Genomic DNA, 16312 nt, shown 5'->3' on the forward strand with positions numbered 1-16312 from the left:
TACCAGTGAAACAAGTTTACATTTCTCTGATGAACAGTTAGCTCCTAGATTTTAAGTGATCAATATCCACCATTTAAAGCATATTTATATATATATATAGCTCATAATTAACGACTGTCTTACATTTCTAGTGTTCCCCATAAGGAAAAAAAAAAAAAGCACTTTGATGTTCCTTTCAGGCAGCTTCTTTGTGAAAAAGTGAAGCTGACAAATTAAGGCTTGCATTGTTGTTGGCTAGATGCCACAGTTGTGTCTGAACCTCTATTGGATGAGTGAGATAAGCTATTGAAGTTACCTTAGCCCTTAAGGAAGAAAGCTGTCTATCTAAGGAAGCAAAAAGCCACTTCCAGTTGCAGATCTGAGGGGAGGCACAGTGTAGGATCAGGCCTGGGAGGTTGGGAAGGGCTCGCCTCCTGCACCTCCCTTGGCAGCCACACTCCCCTAGTATTGAGCAGCTGAATGCCACAGCTCCACCCTACTTGTTTAAAGACTTGCAGCTACCTACATCTCACTATAGGCCACTGAGCCAGCATGTCAGAAAACATGGGAGTTTCTAAACATGCTCCTCCCTGATGCCAGCAACTGCTTCAATTTTCCTAAGATAAAGTACTGGGCAGTGTTTGCCCCACCAATGTTTTAGGGAATATTTTCCAGGAAGGTTTTAATTTATTTCTTCTATGCAATATTTTACCTTAATTTGCTCACAGTGCATTGTTAATTCCAGTACACATTTGCTATAAAACTACAGTGCAGGGAGAGGAATCTCAGAAGGTTTGTCTTGTATTGTTTTCCCTCCCACCCCTGTGGAGATAGATGAAAGACAAGCTCTGTATATTGGGCTCCCCCAGTCCTTCCCTTTATCATGTCGGTCCTTTCCTCCCATCCTGTGAAACACTTCACTCTTTGAACAGATGTACTTTAGTCTTCTGTATATTAGCAAAAACAAACAACAACAAAAAAACACATTAACCAAACTAAAAACAAAGAACTCTAACTATTAAAACAAAAACTACTTGAATCCCACAGAAATCAAAGGCTGTCTATCTGCTGACTTGAGCAGGATAACTGGATAGCAAGTTTCAAGTGAAGAGAGGAGCTGAAACTGGGTTGAACCTCTCACACCTGCCTACACACACACAGAGAGGGGGCTTTAGATTTCTTCAGCAGAGAAGCTACCTCTTCTGAACGAAGGCAGTGTTTCATTTCCCATGTACCCCACATCCCATCCAGTCAATGCCCCAGGGTTTTGTACACCACATGCTTTTCTACTGCTTAACTGAGAAAAAGGAACTTTTACAACTCCCTCTAAAACACTGGAATATTATCCCATAAAATGCAAAAGGAGCACAGGTTTAAAAAACATTTTAATTTCTGTTGAATCTCCATTCCAAAACAATTCAAATATGTTCCATTTACTGTAAAAAAGAAAGGCAAGTGTTTCAGAGTTTTAATGCAAAGTTTAACCTGTTGCACTATACAGCACACATCTGCCAGTTTGTTGGCATAATTTTTTTTTTAAAAAAAAAAACACCCCCCCCTCCAAAAAAAATCTTTATTAATCCTTTATACCAGAAATGTGCATTTAAGCTACTTTCAGTTATGGACGGTACATTAATCCATCCAGAAGTAACATCTGGACAGGGGTCAGGTAAACTACGCTTTCTCATAGTGGCGAACAGCAACCACATCACCAAAGGTCAGAGTCTGCAAGTCCAAGGAAAAGACAGTGATGTTAGACACTAGACATTTTCTGGAATAACTTAAAGCATATTAAGAAGTCCATAACTGGACAAACAAGGTTGTTTCACATTACTCAATTTATAGAAAACACTTATTTTACTTTATTGATATTTTAGGTAAGCAAGAGGAAAAATTTCAGTTATGATTCCCATATTAATGTAACTTCAAAAACCTACTTTCAAACCTAAGAAAGGCATAATACACACTTACAATACAACTTAAGTGACTAGAAATGACTGTTTAATTCTTTTAATTTTGTGAATGTAATTTCTTAAATTTATCATTTTAAAACAGATTTAACACATTTTGCCAAAGTTAATCAAAATATGCAGTGTAAAATCTGACTCCCCTATTTTTGTATTCTATACTATTCTGCATAGGCATATACTTAAGGAGAATCTCATACTAAAATAAATGCATTCTATGCACTTATGTGGCTAGAACTGCCAAATACTCCAATTACTGCAGTTGTTTAAAACACTAAGTGCAGTGTGTGAGCTTTGGACATATTTTGCTAATTGGAATATGGCATCTCACTGCATTCAAATTCCAAAGGAAGTGATTTTTTCTGTATGTGTGTTGCTGTTTCCAAAAACAAAATGTATTTTTCCTTGAATCACTGTCACATTGTGCTGCACTGACTATAAACTTTAAAAACTTCATTATTTGTAAGTCTCCATCCACACAGATACTCTTTGAAGTATTCAGAAAATAGAGCTGTTTCTCTCTAACAGCCAAATCACATAGATTAATTGAAATAGCTGAAGAGGTTTTATTTCGAAAGCTACGTCTCTATGCCAAAAATAAGCATGAGTATTGTCAGTCTGGACCTGTTCCTGAAAAGTCAGGAAGATAATGGGGATTTAAAACAAGAACGATTTTTCTCCAGACTATTGCAGTTTTAATCATTTTTCAACAAGATAGGAAGAATAAGCCCTTAAATGAAATATGAAAATACTATTATCTCCAGCAATACTCAAGTTTTATTTTACTACGGAAATACTTAAATACTTGTTCTGTGCAATCAAATATCATTTACACGTGCACATATAAACATTTTTAAAGAAATATACATTATCACCACCAACAAATCATTGCCTATATAATAATCAAGAACTTCGTATATTTTGCAAATTACCGTAACTATTTACTTATTTATTTTTGCTTGTGCATTTACATAAAGTCTAGAGAGAAAGGATACACTTGGCATATGCACAGGTTGGCCTGCCTAAAACCACTAGCAATTCTTGAATTGTCAGTAAAACTAGATGCAAAACAAAACAAAAAAAACATTTGAAAAATCTCTCCTAGCTTTCCCCACCAATTAGTTTAGGTTTTGTGTGCAAGTTAACATTTACCCACAAAGTTGACGAGTTTGAGATGATATTAATGGTGTACGTGAATGTTCAGTGATTTTTATACTTACCATTACCATTTTGCCATCCTTTATTTCTCTAACAAAGTTTGTTTCTTTGCCATCCCACTTCTGTACGTGAACTAGCTTGTCTCCATCCAGGGTCACAACAGACTGAGATATCAAAAATACAGACACTCATTTATTTGGGGGTATTTAAGATTCAACTCATGTTAAGCATGCACTTTTCTATTGAATTCTCTCTAGATTCACGTGCATCTACTGAAAAGAAAAAGTAGTCCCTGCCATTTTAAAGCCAAGCACATGAATCACCCTTGTTTTAAGGGTGAACTCCATACAATTAGCATTTGTATCAAAGAAAGGAAAAAGTTTCCTTTGAGTTCCAGTCTCAAAGGAAACATCCTTTCAGATGTGCTTTGGGTAACTGCTACGTTAAGCCTTCAATGACACAGGCAGAAGGCATTCCTTCATTTCAACCGGAAAAAGTTGCACCAAATGATCTTTTATCAAAAGAAAAGAAAAAATGGGCACCCAACAGAATTCCTCAACACTGGAAGGCAGAAAGGGGGCTTAAGACATAATATGCCGATTCAGACAAGACACAGTGTAAGTAGACAAGACGCAATCTTGTCTTTTTCTCCTGTCCTACACAGTGCTACAACTAGCAGTAGCAGAGGTTACTTTTTTTTTCCTTTGACTCTACCCTGCAAAGGATGCAACCTCGGGGGTAGCAAGGGAGAAGAAAAAAAAAAAAAAAAAGAAGTTCACTTACTTTGCAGTTTCTATCATCTGGGGTAGTTTCATCAAATTCCTCTCCAAGTTTAAAGCTGATTTCTGTGTTTTTGAAAGTGCTCTGAGTCCTGATCACTACTTTGTCCCCCTCGCTGCTGATAATCACGGTGGGCTTAGTCACATTCCCCACCTGCCGCGTGGCAAACCCCACTCCTAAACCCCCAAGGAAGAAACAGAGATCCATCAGGCATCCGTCATCCTAAAACATCCTTCCCGCCACACGCCGAGGCTCACAGACCTCCTCCCCTGCTCCACAGCTGCAGGTTACCGGTGACAAACGCCACTTTTGGCCCCGATCCCGCCGCGGGACCGCGGCCGCCCCGCCACCCGTCCCCACATGGCCGCAGCCCCGGGCCTGCCGCTGCCCCCGCTCGGTGCCACGAGGAGCCGCCGCTCGGGGGCACGGCGAGCGCCAGCACCCCGCGGCCCCCGGCAGAGCTCGCCCTGACTTCGTGCCCGCCCGGCCACCTCCTGCAGCTGGGGGAGCCGGGCATGGGCATGGGCATGGGCACGGGGCTCTCCCACATTTCGGGCTTCCCACGGCGCCCCAGACCCAGCTCTACCTACCCAGCGCCTTCATGTACTCGTCGAAGTTGTGGCTGTCCACCAGCTTCCACGTCGCGCAGAAAGCCTCGACCATGGCGGCCGGGTGCTGGTGCTGGGGGTGCCAAGGGAGCGCCGTGCCGCCCGCGCCGCCCCGCATATAAAGCCGGCGCCCGGCGGGGGGCCGGCAGGCGGGGATGGCGGCGGTCCGCCCCCGCGGGCAGGCCGGGGGCCGCGGCCCGGAGCCTCCCCGCCCCGCCGGGGGAGGGCGCTCCCCCGCCCCGCCACCGCCGGGGCCCCCGGGGAGGGCGCTGAGGGGCGGCCCGGGGAGGGGAAGGGGAGCGCTGGGTGCCCAGGGTTGGGGCAGGCGGTGCCCCCCCGGGGGTCCTCTGCGGGTGGAAGGGCAGAGGGATGCACTTGGCAGGCCTGCTCGCCTCAATACCCACCGCCCACACAGCACCCACTGTCCGTGCTGTACGCCCGCTGCCAAAAAAGAAGCGGGTGCCAAACATGAAGGACTCAGCTTGAATAAAAATGCACTACCACAGGGACACCTTCATGGGAAGCTTTCCCTTCAGGCCTTTCCAGCCCCGCTCATTCAGTGCTGGCCAAGTGCAGATTCCTTTCCCCGCCATCTTTCACACAGAATCACAGAATTTCTGGGTTGGAAGAGACCTCAAGATCATCGAGTCCAACCTCTGATCTAACACTAACAGTCCCCCCTAAACCATATCCCTAAGCTGCCATTCATCCCGATGCTGCTTCAGCAAATTGGTATTTGCTATTGTTGCATGGAAACAGTATCTTGCCTCCCAAACTGGCACCATCTGGAAGCTAAGAATGAGGAAAGAAATAAAACTGATTAAAACCATTACATCTAGTAAGATTTATTTTTTTTTTTATTTTCCTGCCTGTGAGTGTTTCCCTTCTAGTTCTTTGAAATTCCTTTAAAGCAGTGGGTCTCATCTCCTGAGAGTTTTTCAGAAATCAGCCTGGCGCTGTGGTTCAAGCGATGGTGTGAGCTTTTCCTGACCTATGGCTGGGATAGGTTCCAGAGTCATGAATCTAGCTCTTAGCTCTTACAGCAGTAATCAGGGGTTAAGTGAAAGCGATTTCCTGTGCTTTAGGAATAAAACCTCAGTAATTGTCTACCTGGTCCAGCCACACTAAATATGAATAATTGTGAATATTTTCCTAATATTTTAAAAGTAGCTTTGGACTGTCATTTGCATTTCTTTCAGGCTCTTGTGGTATGGCACTGTCTTTGGGTATCGGGCAATCAGTGCTTGATTTGTCACTTTTTGACTTGGCCTCAGAAAGAATTAACCCCTCTCTGAACCCCAGGGATATAATCGTAATTCCTTTTACCACACAACATATTTTTGTTAGTTTTGATAACCTAACTAAGGATATGAACTAGTGCATCTATTCTTCTTCACCCTTCCATCTACTTACTCTGAAGTACAGACAGAGGCATAGTGTTGATAGTTATGCATCCCCTCTTGCAGTCCTCAGTTTATGTCCAACTTCCTCTTCTGACCTGTATTTCTGAGACTTTTCAACTCATGTTCAGAAACACAGGGAAAGTAAGAGCATCACTTGAAATTACAGATCACCAACTGTTGCTTGTAAGGCTGAAAGGACAGAAGTCCCTTTTTTGGTCTAAGTTGAAAAATGCTGTCTCCCAAGCATGCACAGAATATCAGTATTACCAGTGCATCTCACGTTCTTGTTCACTAACCTAATGACTGTAGTCAGTCAAGCCCTCTATAACCCCAGTGTAATCAGTAAACATTGCTCCCAAAGGCCATCCAGGGTGACTGTGGGACAGCTCTAACCTTCAGCCTTTGAATAAAGGATACAAAAAATGCTTTTTGCTACCTTTCCCCTCTGGCATAGTCCTGTTTCACAGGCCCCCAGGCATTCAGAGAATGAGGGGCACAGACTCAGGTCAACTCCATTCAACCCTTAAAAAAAATAAAAATAAAAACACTTGTTCAGAAAAAAAAAAGCACAAAATTGACGCCAGGCTCATGTGATGGAAAAGTTTGACCAACAGGTTGTCTTAGGTGGATTCCTCATAATCAATGTTGGGAGCTGCTGAGAATCTAATCAGTGTGGCCAGTCACTAGAGGCTTAGCAGTCTGGTCATGGAAAAGTAGTAAAATTAGTGCAGGTAGTGTTTGCAGTCAGGTTCATCTACCTTTCTGCCATGTCCTGCTGTGGATCTAACACAGAAGGGCTACTCTTGCTACAGCAACTCAGTTAAACCTATCCTTTCACCGTCTTTGTAGTACAATAGCCATTATTATTCTGTGGAGTTTGATCAAGAGTTAAGGTGATATTATATTATAAGACTTTCAGATAATTTAGTGATGACTGTATTATTCAAACATTTCTGTGTGTAGATCAACAGACCCAGCAGCTGGAGAACATCTTTGCATGGATCCATGTATGCGAAAAAAAAATATCAGTGACACAACTCCTAACTCTCCTGATATGAAAGCAAGTATTGGCACTCAAAGACCTTAGGTATTAAATCCCACTGAAAGCCAACATGATTCATGGTCCTAACTCACTCAGGCATTTGGGGAATCTCATAGAAGGGGCTACTTTTGATTTAAGCACATTGAAAAGTATGTGTAGCAGGAAGAGGAAGAGATTTCCTAGAGAGCAGACCAGGGTATACTCAACACATTTTAACCTTGTTTGAAGCCCTGCTGTGACTCTGTTCAGCTCTGGTCTCAGCGTAATACAGAAACAACCGTATTTCAGTAGCTGCTGTGTCAGATGGAATGATGTTGCTTCAGGGCTGAGAATGATTTGATTTGTGGAAAAATCTAATGTCAAACAGGGCAGTAGAATGTCCTTAAGGAAAATTATATCATGCATCCTCTAGCTGATTTGCTGATCCCAGTAATAAAAATAAACAATAGTGCTTTGTGGTGAGTCTGAAAATTACTAGGATTACTGATGTGCAGACCCTTAGATATCCCAGTTTAAATTAAAGAGGTAAAGTCTGATGAAGATGCCTAAATATGCAGCTGCACAAGTAGTCATAGAATGGTCCTAGGTATAAAGAAGCTAAGGATGTAAGAACCCAGTTTTGTGCTATGTAAATGTCACTGGAAGGGCTTTGCTGGAACAGCAGACCATACGATAGACAAGGCGGGAGCAGGGAAGAATGTTTATACCACATGCCTTCTAAGAGCAAGGCATACCTTAGGCAAAGTGTAAGGTACATGTTAGCAGGCTTCCTATTAGTGTGAACATTCAATTAAAATAATGCCAGGACAGGCTAACATCAGAGCACAAGTTATGTTAAGATCTGTTCCTGGTGTCTCTGGCTAATTGGTGAACACCAATCCTATTTGGAATTTAGCCATTTATTACAGAGTGGTCTATGATTGTGGATTTCATTTTGATAGAATCTCTCTGAGGATACACATTGATGCAACATAAGATTAGGAAAGACCTGGAAAGTAAATACCTGCTAATACCTCATTATGAACTATTAAGACATTTATTCACACTAATTTAAGCTGATAGGACAGCTGGTATACAATGGTTGAAAGAGTGAGGCAAATATTACTAAATATCTCTAGGGTCTTCACTGCTTTTTAAGGGTATCTTGGGGCTTGTCATCTGATATCTATATCTGATCTGCCATCTATATCTGCCATTCAGAGGACTCTGAAGACTGAGCCTCGTTTCAAAAAAAAAAAAAAAAAAAAAAAAAGATGGTGCTAAAACTGGCTCCCAGTTCTACCTATTGAGATTAAGTTACTTTAACTTAGTACGATTAAGCCTTTGGTTCTTTTAATATTTGCCTTTGCTTTCTTTTGTGTTTAAGCATAGAAAAGCTATTTTTAAAAACTTCAAAAGGTTAACAGAAATGTTAGTGTCACTTACAACAGCCGCCTAGTTATTGCGAAATCAATACTAGAAAACAGCTTTCCAGACACAACTTCAGCATGGCTAAATGCGAGGTCATACACAAGAGGAAGAAAGAAAAGCAATCTTATAAATAAGTAACTAACTATTTCAGGGGCAATAATGACTCTGAAAGAAACTCAGAAGGCATGTAAGATGAACACACTGAAAATAATAACGCATATAATCAGAAGAATAGCACAAACATTTAAGCGGATTAGATGACTTGCATTTGACTAGATGCAATTTATTCTGGAAGACTCGTGTAGATTTGGTGTTCAGAGCAGACCAATGAGAATACCAGTGGAGCAGAAACACTGCATTAAGTTTCAAGGATTCTGTATTTTAGAAAAGATAGGGAATGATTTGTATCATCATCAATCCGAACTTTACAATATTAAAGATACAGGTAATCTCTGAGTATCATACTCGCTACAGCCCTAGTATATGCCATGGAAGCTGTCTAACCAAGTGAGACTATTTGGCAATCAGTATAACCAGCCTCAAGACTTTGATATTGTATGAATCTCTCTCTTTTCCATCCAGCTATGGACTGGTAGGGCTGAGTCACACCCTGCCAAAGCCAGAAGTCATCCCTCAGATTAGTCTGAGCCACATCCCTCTGACACTGTCTCATCTGAATCAGAATCTCTTCTGTGGCACAAGCTACTTCTTTTGCAGTCCTAAACTGGCAGAGGAATACAGAGAGGGTTAATGCGTCCTGAAGAAATTTGTGAATTTCACAGTCTTGATAAATAATTTTACAAATATATATTTTTAAAATAATAATAGGTTATCAATTTATGGGCCTGTTGTTAATAAAAAAAAAAAAAAAAAAAAAAAAAAAGCCTGACACAAACCAGGCAGGAGTGCTTCTGAAAGGTTAGCTCATGCTGGGTGACCTAGATAGAATTACACACCTCCCTTGTCAATTCATTCACAGACTATAGACATATCCCTGCTTTACAGATAGGTTTGTGAGCAAGTGTTGCATCATTTTTCAGTTTTCATGAGTCTAAATATGTAAACTTCCTGGAACAAAAAATTCTAAAGCAAGTTTGAGCATTGCAGGGTTAAGATAGTTCATTGCTAGGTTTAAATAGGGACTAATAACAAGAGAAACTTGGAGAAAACTTGTCATCCCTGCCGCTAAGAGCCGGTCCCTGAAAAAGAGAATTAAGAGTGAATCTGCATTCCAGTATACAAAGATATGAAAACTCCAGTCACTGTGAGTGAAGTGGCTGGAGTCACTATAAATAAAATTTTCTCACTAGAGAAAATTTTATTAAAAATGAAGTGTATATTAGCTGTGAGGAGGCTTAACCAGCAGATCAACTTACAGACTGCCTTATTAGATATTTAATCCTTACAAGTTGTAAACTATGCTAACAGCCACTGCTATTAGACGTGATACAGGAAGTAATTCAGAGAAGTTCCATATCCTGGATTATGCAAGAAATCACATGAGGAAGTCACAATGGAAGACTTAAAAACACATCAGTAACTTGCTGGGTGTGGGTTTATGCTTTGCCAAATCCAGACTCTGTTATAGGAGAAGATGCAGATATGCATCAAAAGGAAAACAGGCATGTAATCCCTGCCTGGATAATCATGGGACTTACTACCTGGATTGTCCTGTAACAAGTGCCAGTGGGAACGTACAGATACATCCACTATTCCTTCAACTCCATGTATACATCCATGTATATGTATTGCAAAAGATCTCCCCCTCTGTGTGGCTGATACATAACCCAGAGCCTCTATATATGGCAAGCTCCTTAACTAGTCTTGTAATAGTTAAACAAGACCTCTAATAGCATCTTCCTCCAGACCTTTGAAACTTTCTTGAACAAGTGGTGGGAGCTGCAGACAGTGCTGACAACATCCAGAGTCCAGAAGCCACAGAGGGTGCAGGAACGGGGCTGTCTTCACTCATGCCAAGACAGACTCATCGCTCTGCTCCAAAGAAGGGCTGTGGAAAAGAAAGTGGGCCAGATTTCATTCCTTTAACCCATTCCCACTGTCCTTAGTCTCCCCAACTTTAAATATTCACCTTCTTACATATCGGCATTTTATCCTTTATAAATTTAGCTAGAAATTTTCACTCACAAAAGCCCACGCTAAAAACAAACAACAAAAAGTTACAAAGTCAAGGGTTCAAAGGCTGTCTGAAAGAAAATGCCTGAGACACACTTATTTCAGCACTTTTTTATATTGCAACACCACCTCTATCTACATGGTCACATGCTATTTTTTTCCCTAGAGCAGCGTTCCCCCTCTCAGTGCCCAAGACAAAGGCTATTCAGGGTCTGGCTCAAGAGTCTTTGGGGTCTGTCTGACATGTAACTCTCTGTCCAGTACTTGCTGGGAGGAATAGCAATGTGTTGTCCTTCTACATCTCATTTTACTGTATAAAAAGGCAACTGATGAGACTGCTTTCTCATAGGGGATGTCTGAAGCACTAACAGTTGATGTTGGGCACAAGGAGGCATAAGCAGGTCTGTAAGAACGGAGTGAGCACTGAAGGCAGTGAGGAGGTTGACGTGGGCGCCGAATGGCGTTAGATAAGACATTCAGGCAGGGAAAAGGAATGGGCTGGGCTGGCTGAGGATCGAGCAGACGACAGGTAGGTCAGGTTTTGGTGTGGGGCCGAGGAAGCCCTCCCGTGGCGGCCTGCACACCGCGCCGGGGCCGCAACCAGCCGCGGGCGGCACCGAGCGGGCGGGCGGGCGGCGGCGCCCTCTGCCGGCCCCTCCGGGGAGCGCGGTCCCGCATTGCCGCCGGAGCCGAGCTGCTTGGCGCTGCCACAGCTCTCCCGCTTTTTCATGTCATGGTTTTTAGCGAAAGCAGCCCAAACTCTGAGATGTCTGAGGCGCGGCGAGGCGGGGTGGGAGCGCTTATGAGGACCGGCAGGGCCCGGCCGATGGCCTGCCGCGGGCTCGGGCGCCATCTCGTGCCCGCCGGCCGCCTCCACTGGTGGGTAGCTTAAGAGTGTGACCGAAGTGCTCAAGGCTTGTGGCAAATGCAGAAAGATACATGTAGGAAGGTTAAACCATTCTCTCAGGGATTCGTTTCTCAGTGCGCTGTGTGATAGGCACTGCAATTGCAGTCACCATACGGGGGATTCTCATCAAGTAGTAATGAAGCACTGGTAAGGATTGTCTAAATCATTAAATGGGGTCCCTTGATGTTGCAGGCTTTATATCATCAGCCAAATACTTTTTCCATAAACATAAGGCTTGCATTAAAAGTCAAAGACCTGGCAAGTTGAACATGCTTTTGGCTAGCTCAGCCCTTGGACGCTAAATTCCTTGCCTTTGCCCATGCAGTGTGAGTGAGTTTCCATGGGAGATCTGGGTCTGCAGGTCAGAGAGGTGACAGACGCTCTGCAAGGGAGTAGGTGAGAAGGGACAGCAGGAAGAAGTGCTGCATATCTGCTAGTGACAGTGCTTATGTAGCTGGAGGGCTTAGCCAGGATTATTTTCCCAATCTAACCATTAGAGCAATATTCTCAGAGGTGCGAGATCTCCGCTGCTTGTGATCACCAAGCTTTCTGTATATACAAACATCGAGGTACTGACTCTAATGACGTGTTTGGACCCCTAGCAAAAAGCTAGGTGTCTCAGATCAGCTGGACACAATCAGTCACTAGCCCAGTTGTTGCCTGCTTTGCATGTCACTCTCAAGTAGCTGTCTCCCAGCTGGTGCTGAGGTCTCTTAAACAACTGACTCCATCTATTCAAACAAACTACCTGGCAGACTGAGGATCCCACTAGGTGGTAGGACAGTTAAATTCTTGTTACTTCTAGCCAAACCACTTTGGAACTCACGACCATTGTTCCCTAGTGGGCTCAGCACAGCCCAGTGGAGACCCTGGAGACCCTCAATGCCCCTCAGCAGGTCTGGGGCTTATGCTCCTTGTGCACAGCAAATGAGGCTTGTGACAAACCGGTGAAGAAAGCCATGCAGAAATAAATCTGACTTTTCCATTCTTCCTCATGGGTTTTATCTCATACAGAGCTTAAGCAGGGAGAACAGAGGAATACAAAGCAGCCCTAAGAAGTTTTCTACATCTTGAAATATTCCTCTTTGCATGTATGAAATGTAGAGGTATTTGGTATACACAATGGTAAAGTGCGGTTTAAATCTCTTCTCGCCACTGCTGTGTTTTCTTTTTTAATTAATGCAAGTGCAGTTATAATTCTTTGTATGATCACTACTGTATTTATTAATCTGTCATAACTGTGTAGCCTCTCACTATATGGGAGTGATAAAGAAGGTATAATTCAACATCTCTGCTTTTCAAACAGTAGGTCATCATGGTGCGACTATGAATATGCTGGGATAAAAACTGAAAATAAGCCATCAGCTAATATTTTGATATATGATTCTTACATGGAAGTAGCTGAGCATGATTTAAATAAATTCTCTCACAAAAACTGCAGACCCCTAACAGTGAAACAGGTGGTATATGGCAGCTGACCTATCATTTACAAGCATCTGTTTATTAATAGCATCCACAAAGTGAGTATAGGAATACTGATTACTTTTAACATACACTACAAGACTTATTTTCCTGTATAGTACACATGAAGAAACTTCTACGTGCACAATCCTTTTTGTCTGCTAGGCCCCATTTGGAAGCATATTATGCATGTAAAAGACATATAAGTCATTACTACTCCGTTATGACCTGGAGTGAATGCTGCACAACAGAGAATTGCTCACATCACATCAAAGATCCATATAACCAAATATCATATCTTGGACAGTGCAAACATGTACATGTATGATGTTTCCACTGAGCAGTCTCCTTGTCTCAATCCTTTGTTCATGGGCTTTCTAAAATGGGAGAAATTTTCTGTATGATTAGTAACTCATGATTTAAAACTAAAATTAGATACAATTCACACTGCAATTAGTGTAAAATGATCTTTGTCTTCAATGACAATTGAATCCAGCCTCTGCATTGCTGTACTATCAATGATTTGCAAAATCCTTTTAAAATATGCCACCCTGCAAACTGTTTTGCCACTCATTTCATCCAACATTTCTTTTTAAGCTCAGCTGATGCAGTATTATACCAGAATAATGAGAATAATGGCATATGCCATAGGTGAAGGTAGTTGTATGAGGAATTATAGCAAATAAGCGTAAAAAAAAAAAAAAGTTTATTTACTCCTTTTTATCTTTCTAAATTAGAACATTCTAATAATCAGTCCTCTACCTTAAAACCTATTTACTCCTTCATTGCCTTCCAGAAAACAAATTGAGCTTTCCTGATTAATAACAACAAAAGACATGCCTCAGCATGTTCACCCACCTCTTACATGGAGCTTCTGATGAAGGGCTGACCCAAAGAAAATTACTGTCTTGATGACATCTGGAAAAGATTGAGGCCAATTTTATACATGTGCAATGTACCTAAATTGTTTTATGCATGCACAATGAAGTTACAGGAGTTTATTTTTATTTCCTTGCTTTTTTTTTTTTTTTTTTTTTTTTTCCTTTTAAGTATGCAGCGTGGCTGAGAATGAATAATTACTTCATTACACTCTAAAATTTGGAGACAACAGTTACCTTTTTGCTTGGTCCTAATATATGTCTTGGCTCTATAAAAGTCCGGGACAGTGTTTTATGCTGATGAAAAAGATGCTATTGCCTGTGCTGCACTCGCTGAAAATGGAAATTGGGATTAATGCATTTTAATACCAGGTTAGCCCTAATAGAAGTTTGATGGTGTAATTTATCAAGCTAATTAAGTATGTACCTAATTTTAGGCACTGAGTGGTTCTATTGACTTCAGTGAGACTAGTCTGTATTTTGAGTTAAGCACGTTTTAAAATATTCTGCTGATTCAGGGCCATAAATCTGTTACTGTATGGATTAAGAGAAAACACTATCATTAATTATTCATTAGCCAAGCTAATGGGAGGGTGGTATATCCTGGATATTGGTTAAAGCTGGATAAACTGGCTCAGTGGGAAGTATTCAGAAGCACTTAATTGGCTCTTTACAGGCTCAGCCAAAGTTCATCAGGATTTATGACCTATCTTCAAGATACTAACAAAAAATGAACCACAACTTTAGGGGTGCTTCAGACCATAACCCTGTCCAAACCCCTAAAGCCCAGGCCTGGAGGCCCCCAAAGAGCTTGGAAGGGGCTTCACTATCTCCTGTCTGTCTGAGTTAAGAGTAATACAGAATTAATAAATTCTTTGGTACCAAAGTTTTTCAGCATGATGTTTCTCCCAGCAGCCAGTGTTTGCAGTTCTAGGTATACTGGTCAGAAATACACAGCTGCCTCAGCCTAGAAAGGCTTATTTGACAAGATCTAGAGTATAGTTAGCCCTGGTAGCTACTCATCTTTTATATCTGACTTGACTACAAAAGAGCTCTCTCATGCAGCTTAGACTAACAATTCTTTAGACAAAAAACATACATACATTTGGAAAAATATATATATATATTTCTGCATCTGCAACTTGGTTAATCTGCAACCAGATAATAAACAGGCAAATGAGGACTGTAGCGATCATTTGCAAACCCCACATATTATAGATCAAACACATTAATCCTGCTTTTAATTGAGTTGCATTTTAAATCTTCCTGTTTGTCTTTATTTCTTGTGCAGTGTTTCTTTTAACCTTCTATCCATACCCTTTCTCTCAATGATAGGTTCATACAGCTCAAGAACAAAGTAAGCACATTTTCCAGGGTGTTTAGCACCCTGCTTAAGGTTCTAAACTCAACATCAGTGAGCAATTAACTCTGTGTATGTGTTTATAGTTTATCACATGAATAATTTGCTAAATTCATCTGTTTTGCATGACTGGTATTTTAATAGGAAAAAAAAATAAAATAAAATCAAAGTTTCTCAGGCTTGCAAAATACTTGTGTAAGCACTACTCCTCTAACCCAAATTTCAGTGTCTGTTTAATGTAAGAGAAGATTCTAAATATATCCAGTGCTGCAACTGTGATGGAAGAGGAAAATTCAATATAGGTCATGACCCAGAAGAGCGTTTTAGCATATGCTCCACTTAAAGCATATAAGGAATTCTGTTTCAGTAATGCTCAACCACTTGATTTCCATGGGATCATTTTAACTTCTTGAAACAATGCTTTTATGTGCCCGGATGCTATAAAGGAGGGTGGTGTACAAGAATGGGACTGCAACACAAACAAGCATGTGTACCACAGATACACGTTAACTCTGGGTCCCTCTCCACTGTGGTTTCCATCTCTGGTCCTCCATGTCAGCTACTTCAGACTTCCTTAAGCCACCTGTTTTGCACCAGCAGAGTAGGTTATTGACCTTTCCAACCTTGAAAGTAATTCTGAGATACTGCACTTGTTGAAGGAATGCAGATAAGAGGAGGCTATTCAGTATTGCCTCAGTTGGATGAAATTTACCCTTTGCTGAGTGGTCCCAAAAGACAGCCCATGAACAAATGCAAATGCATAGCATGGGTGGTAGCTGTGTGGTAAAACCTCTCTGCCAGCTCTCTGCCAGCTATACAATACAATACACAGGTATTTTGTAGATGTAATACCTGTCAGATGTGTGATGTTCCTATTGGGGATGCTTCTTCCCTCTGGCTAAAGTCCAGCAAAGAGACTGTATGGGCAAAAAAAAAGCATTTGATTGTCAGTGTTGGTTAGATTTCACAAAGCACATAAAATGGCAGCTGCAGTAACGGTGCATGTCTGTGCATGAATCTCTGATCTACAATAAAGGGGTGCATGTGGGTATTTTCAGGAGCATGACTTCCATAACACAACAATACCTTTCAGTGGGGTAAACCCTTTGTAAATACCAAAAACATTGGAACATCTTTATCAGCAGTAAAGAAAAAAAGCAAAACTGAGATGAAATAATTTTATGTTACGGGGTTTAAGTCTTGTCAAATAAAAGAAACATCAAGAA

General features: G+C 41.5%; 1 protein-coding gene across 1 annotated transcript; it reads right to left on the reverse strand.

Annotated features, from left to right (window-relative positions):
- Positions 1–1346: 1346 nt before the first annotated feature.
- On the reverse strand, positions 1347–4646 carry FABP7 (fatty acid binding protein 7). Its single transcript, XM_027454608.3, has 4 exons — positions 4475–4646; positions 3888–4060; positions 3167–3268; positions 1347–1704 (listed from the first exon to the last, which is right to left on the reverse strand). The coding sequence occupies exons 1-4, from the start codon at positions 4608–4610 to the stop codon at positions 1654–1656; spliced, it is 462 nt and encodes a 153-aa protein (XP_027310409.3). The 5' UTR covers positions 4611–4646; the 3' UTR covers positions 1347–1653.
- Between the last annotated feature and the right edge of the window lie 11666 nt (positions 4647–16312).

The sequence above is a fragment of the Anas platyrhynchos genome, chromosome 3, assembly GCF_047663525.1.
Source record: "Anas platyrhynchos isolate ZD024472 breed Pekin duck chromosome 3, IASCAAS_PekinDuck_T2T, whole genome shotgun sequence".
Lineage (NCBI taxonomy): Eukaryota > Metazoa > Chordata > Aves > Anseriformes > Anatidae > Anas > Anas platyrhynchos.

Coding starts and splice junctions, on each gene's coding strand:
- FABP7 (XM_027454608.3), bottom strand. CDS start 4,610: ATGCGGGGCGGCGCGGGCGGCACGGCGCTCCCTTGGCACCCCCAGCAC. Junction 4,061..4,474: donor CGAGTACATGAAGGCGCTGG/GTAGGTAGAGCT, acceptor TTGGGGGTTTAG/GAGTGGGGTTTGCCACGCGG. Junction 3,269..3,887: donor CAGATGATAGAAACTGCAAA/GTAAGTGAACTT, acceptor TTGATATCTCAG/TCTGTTGTGACCCTGGATGG.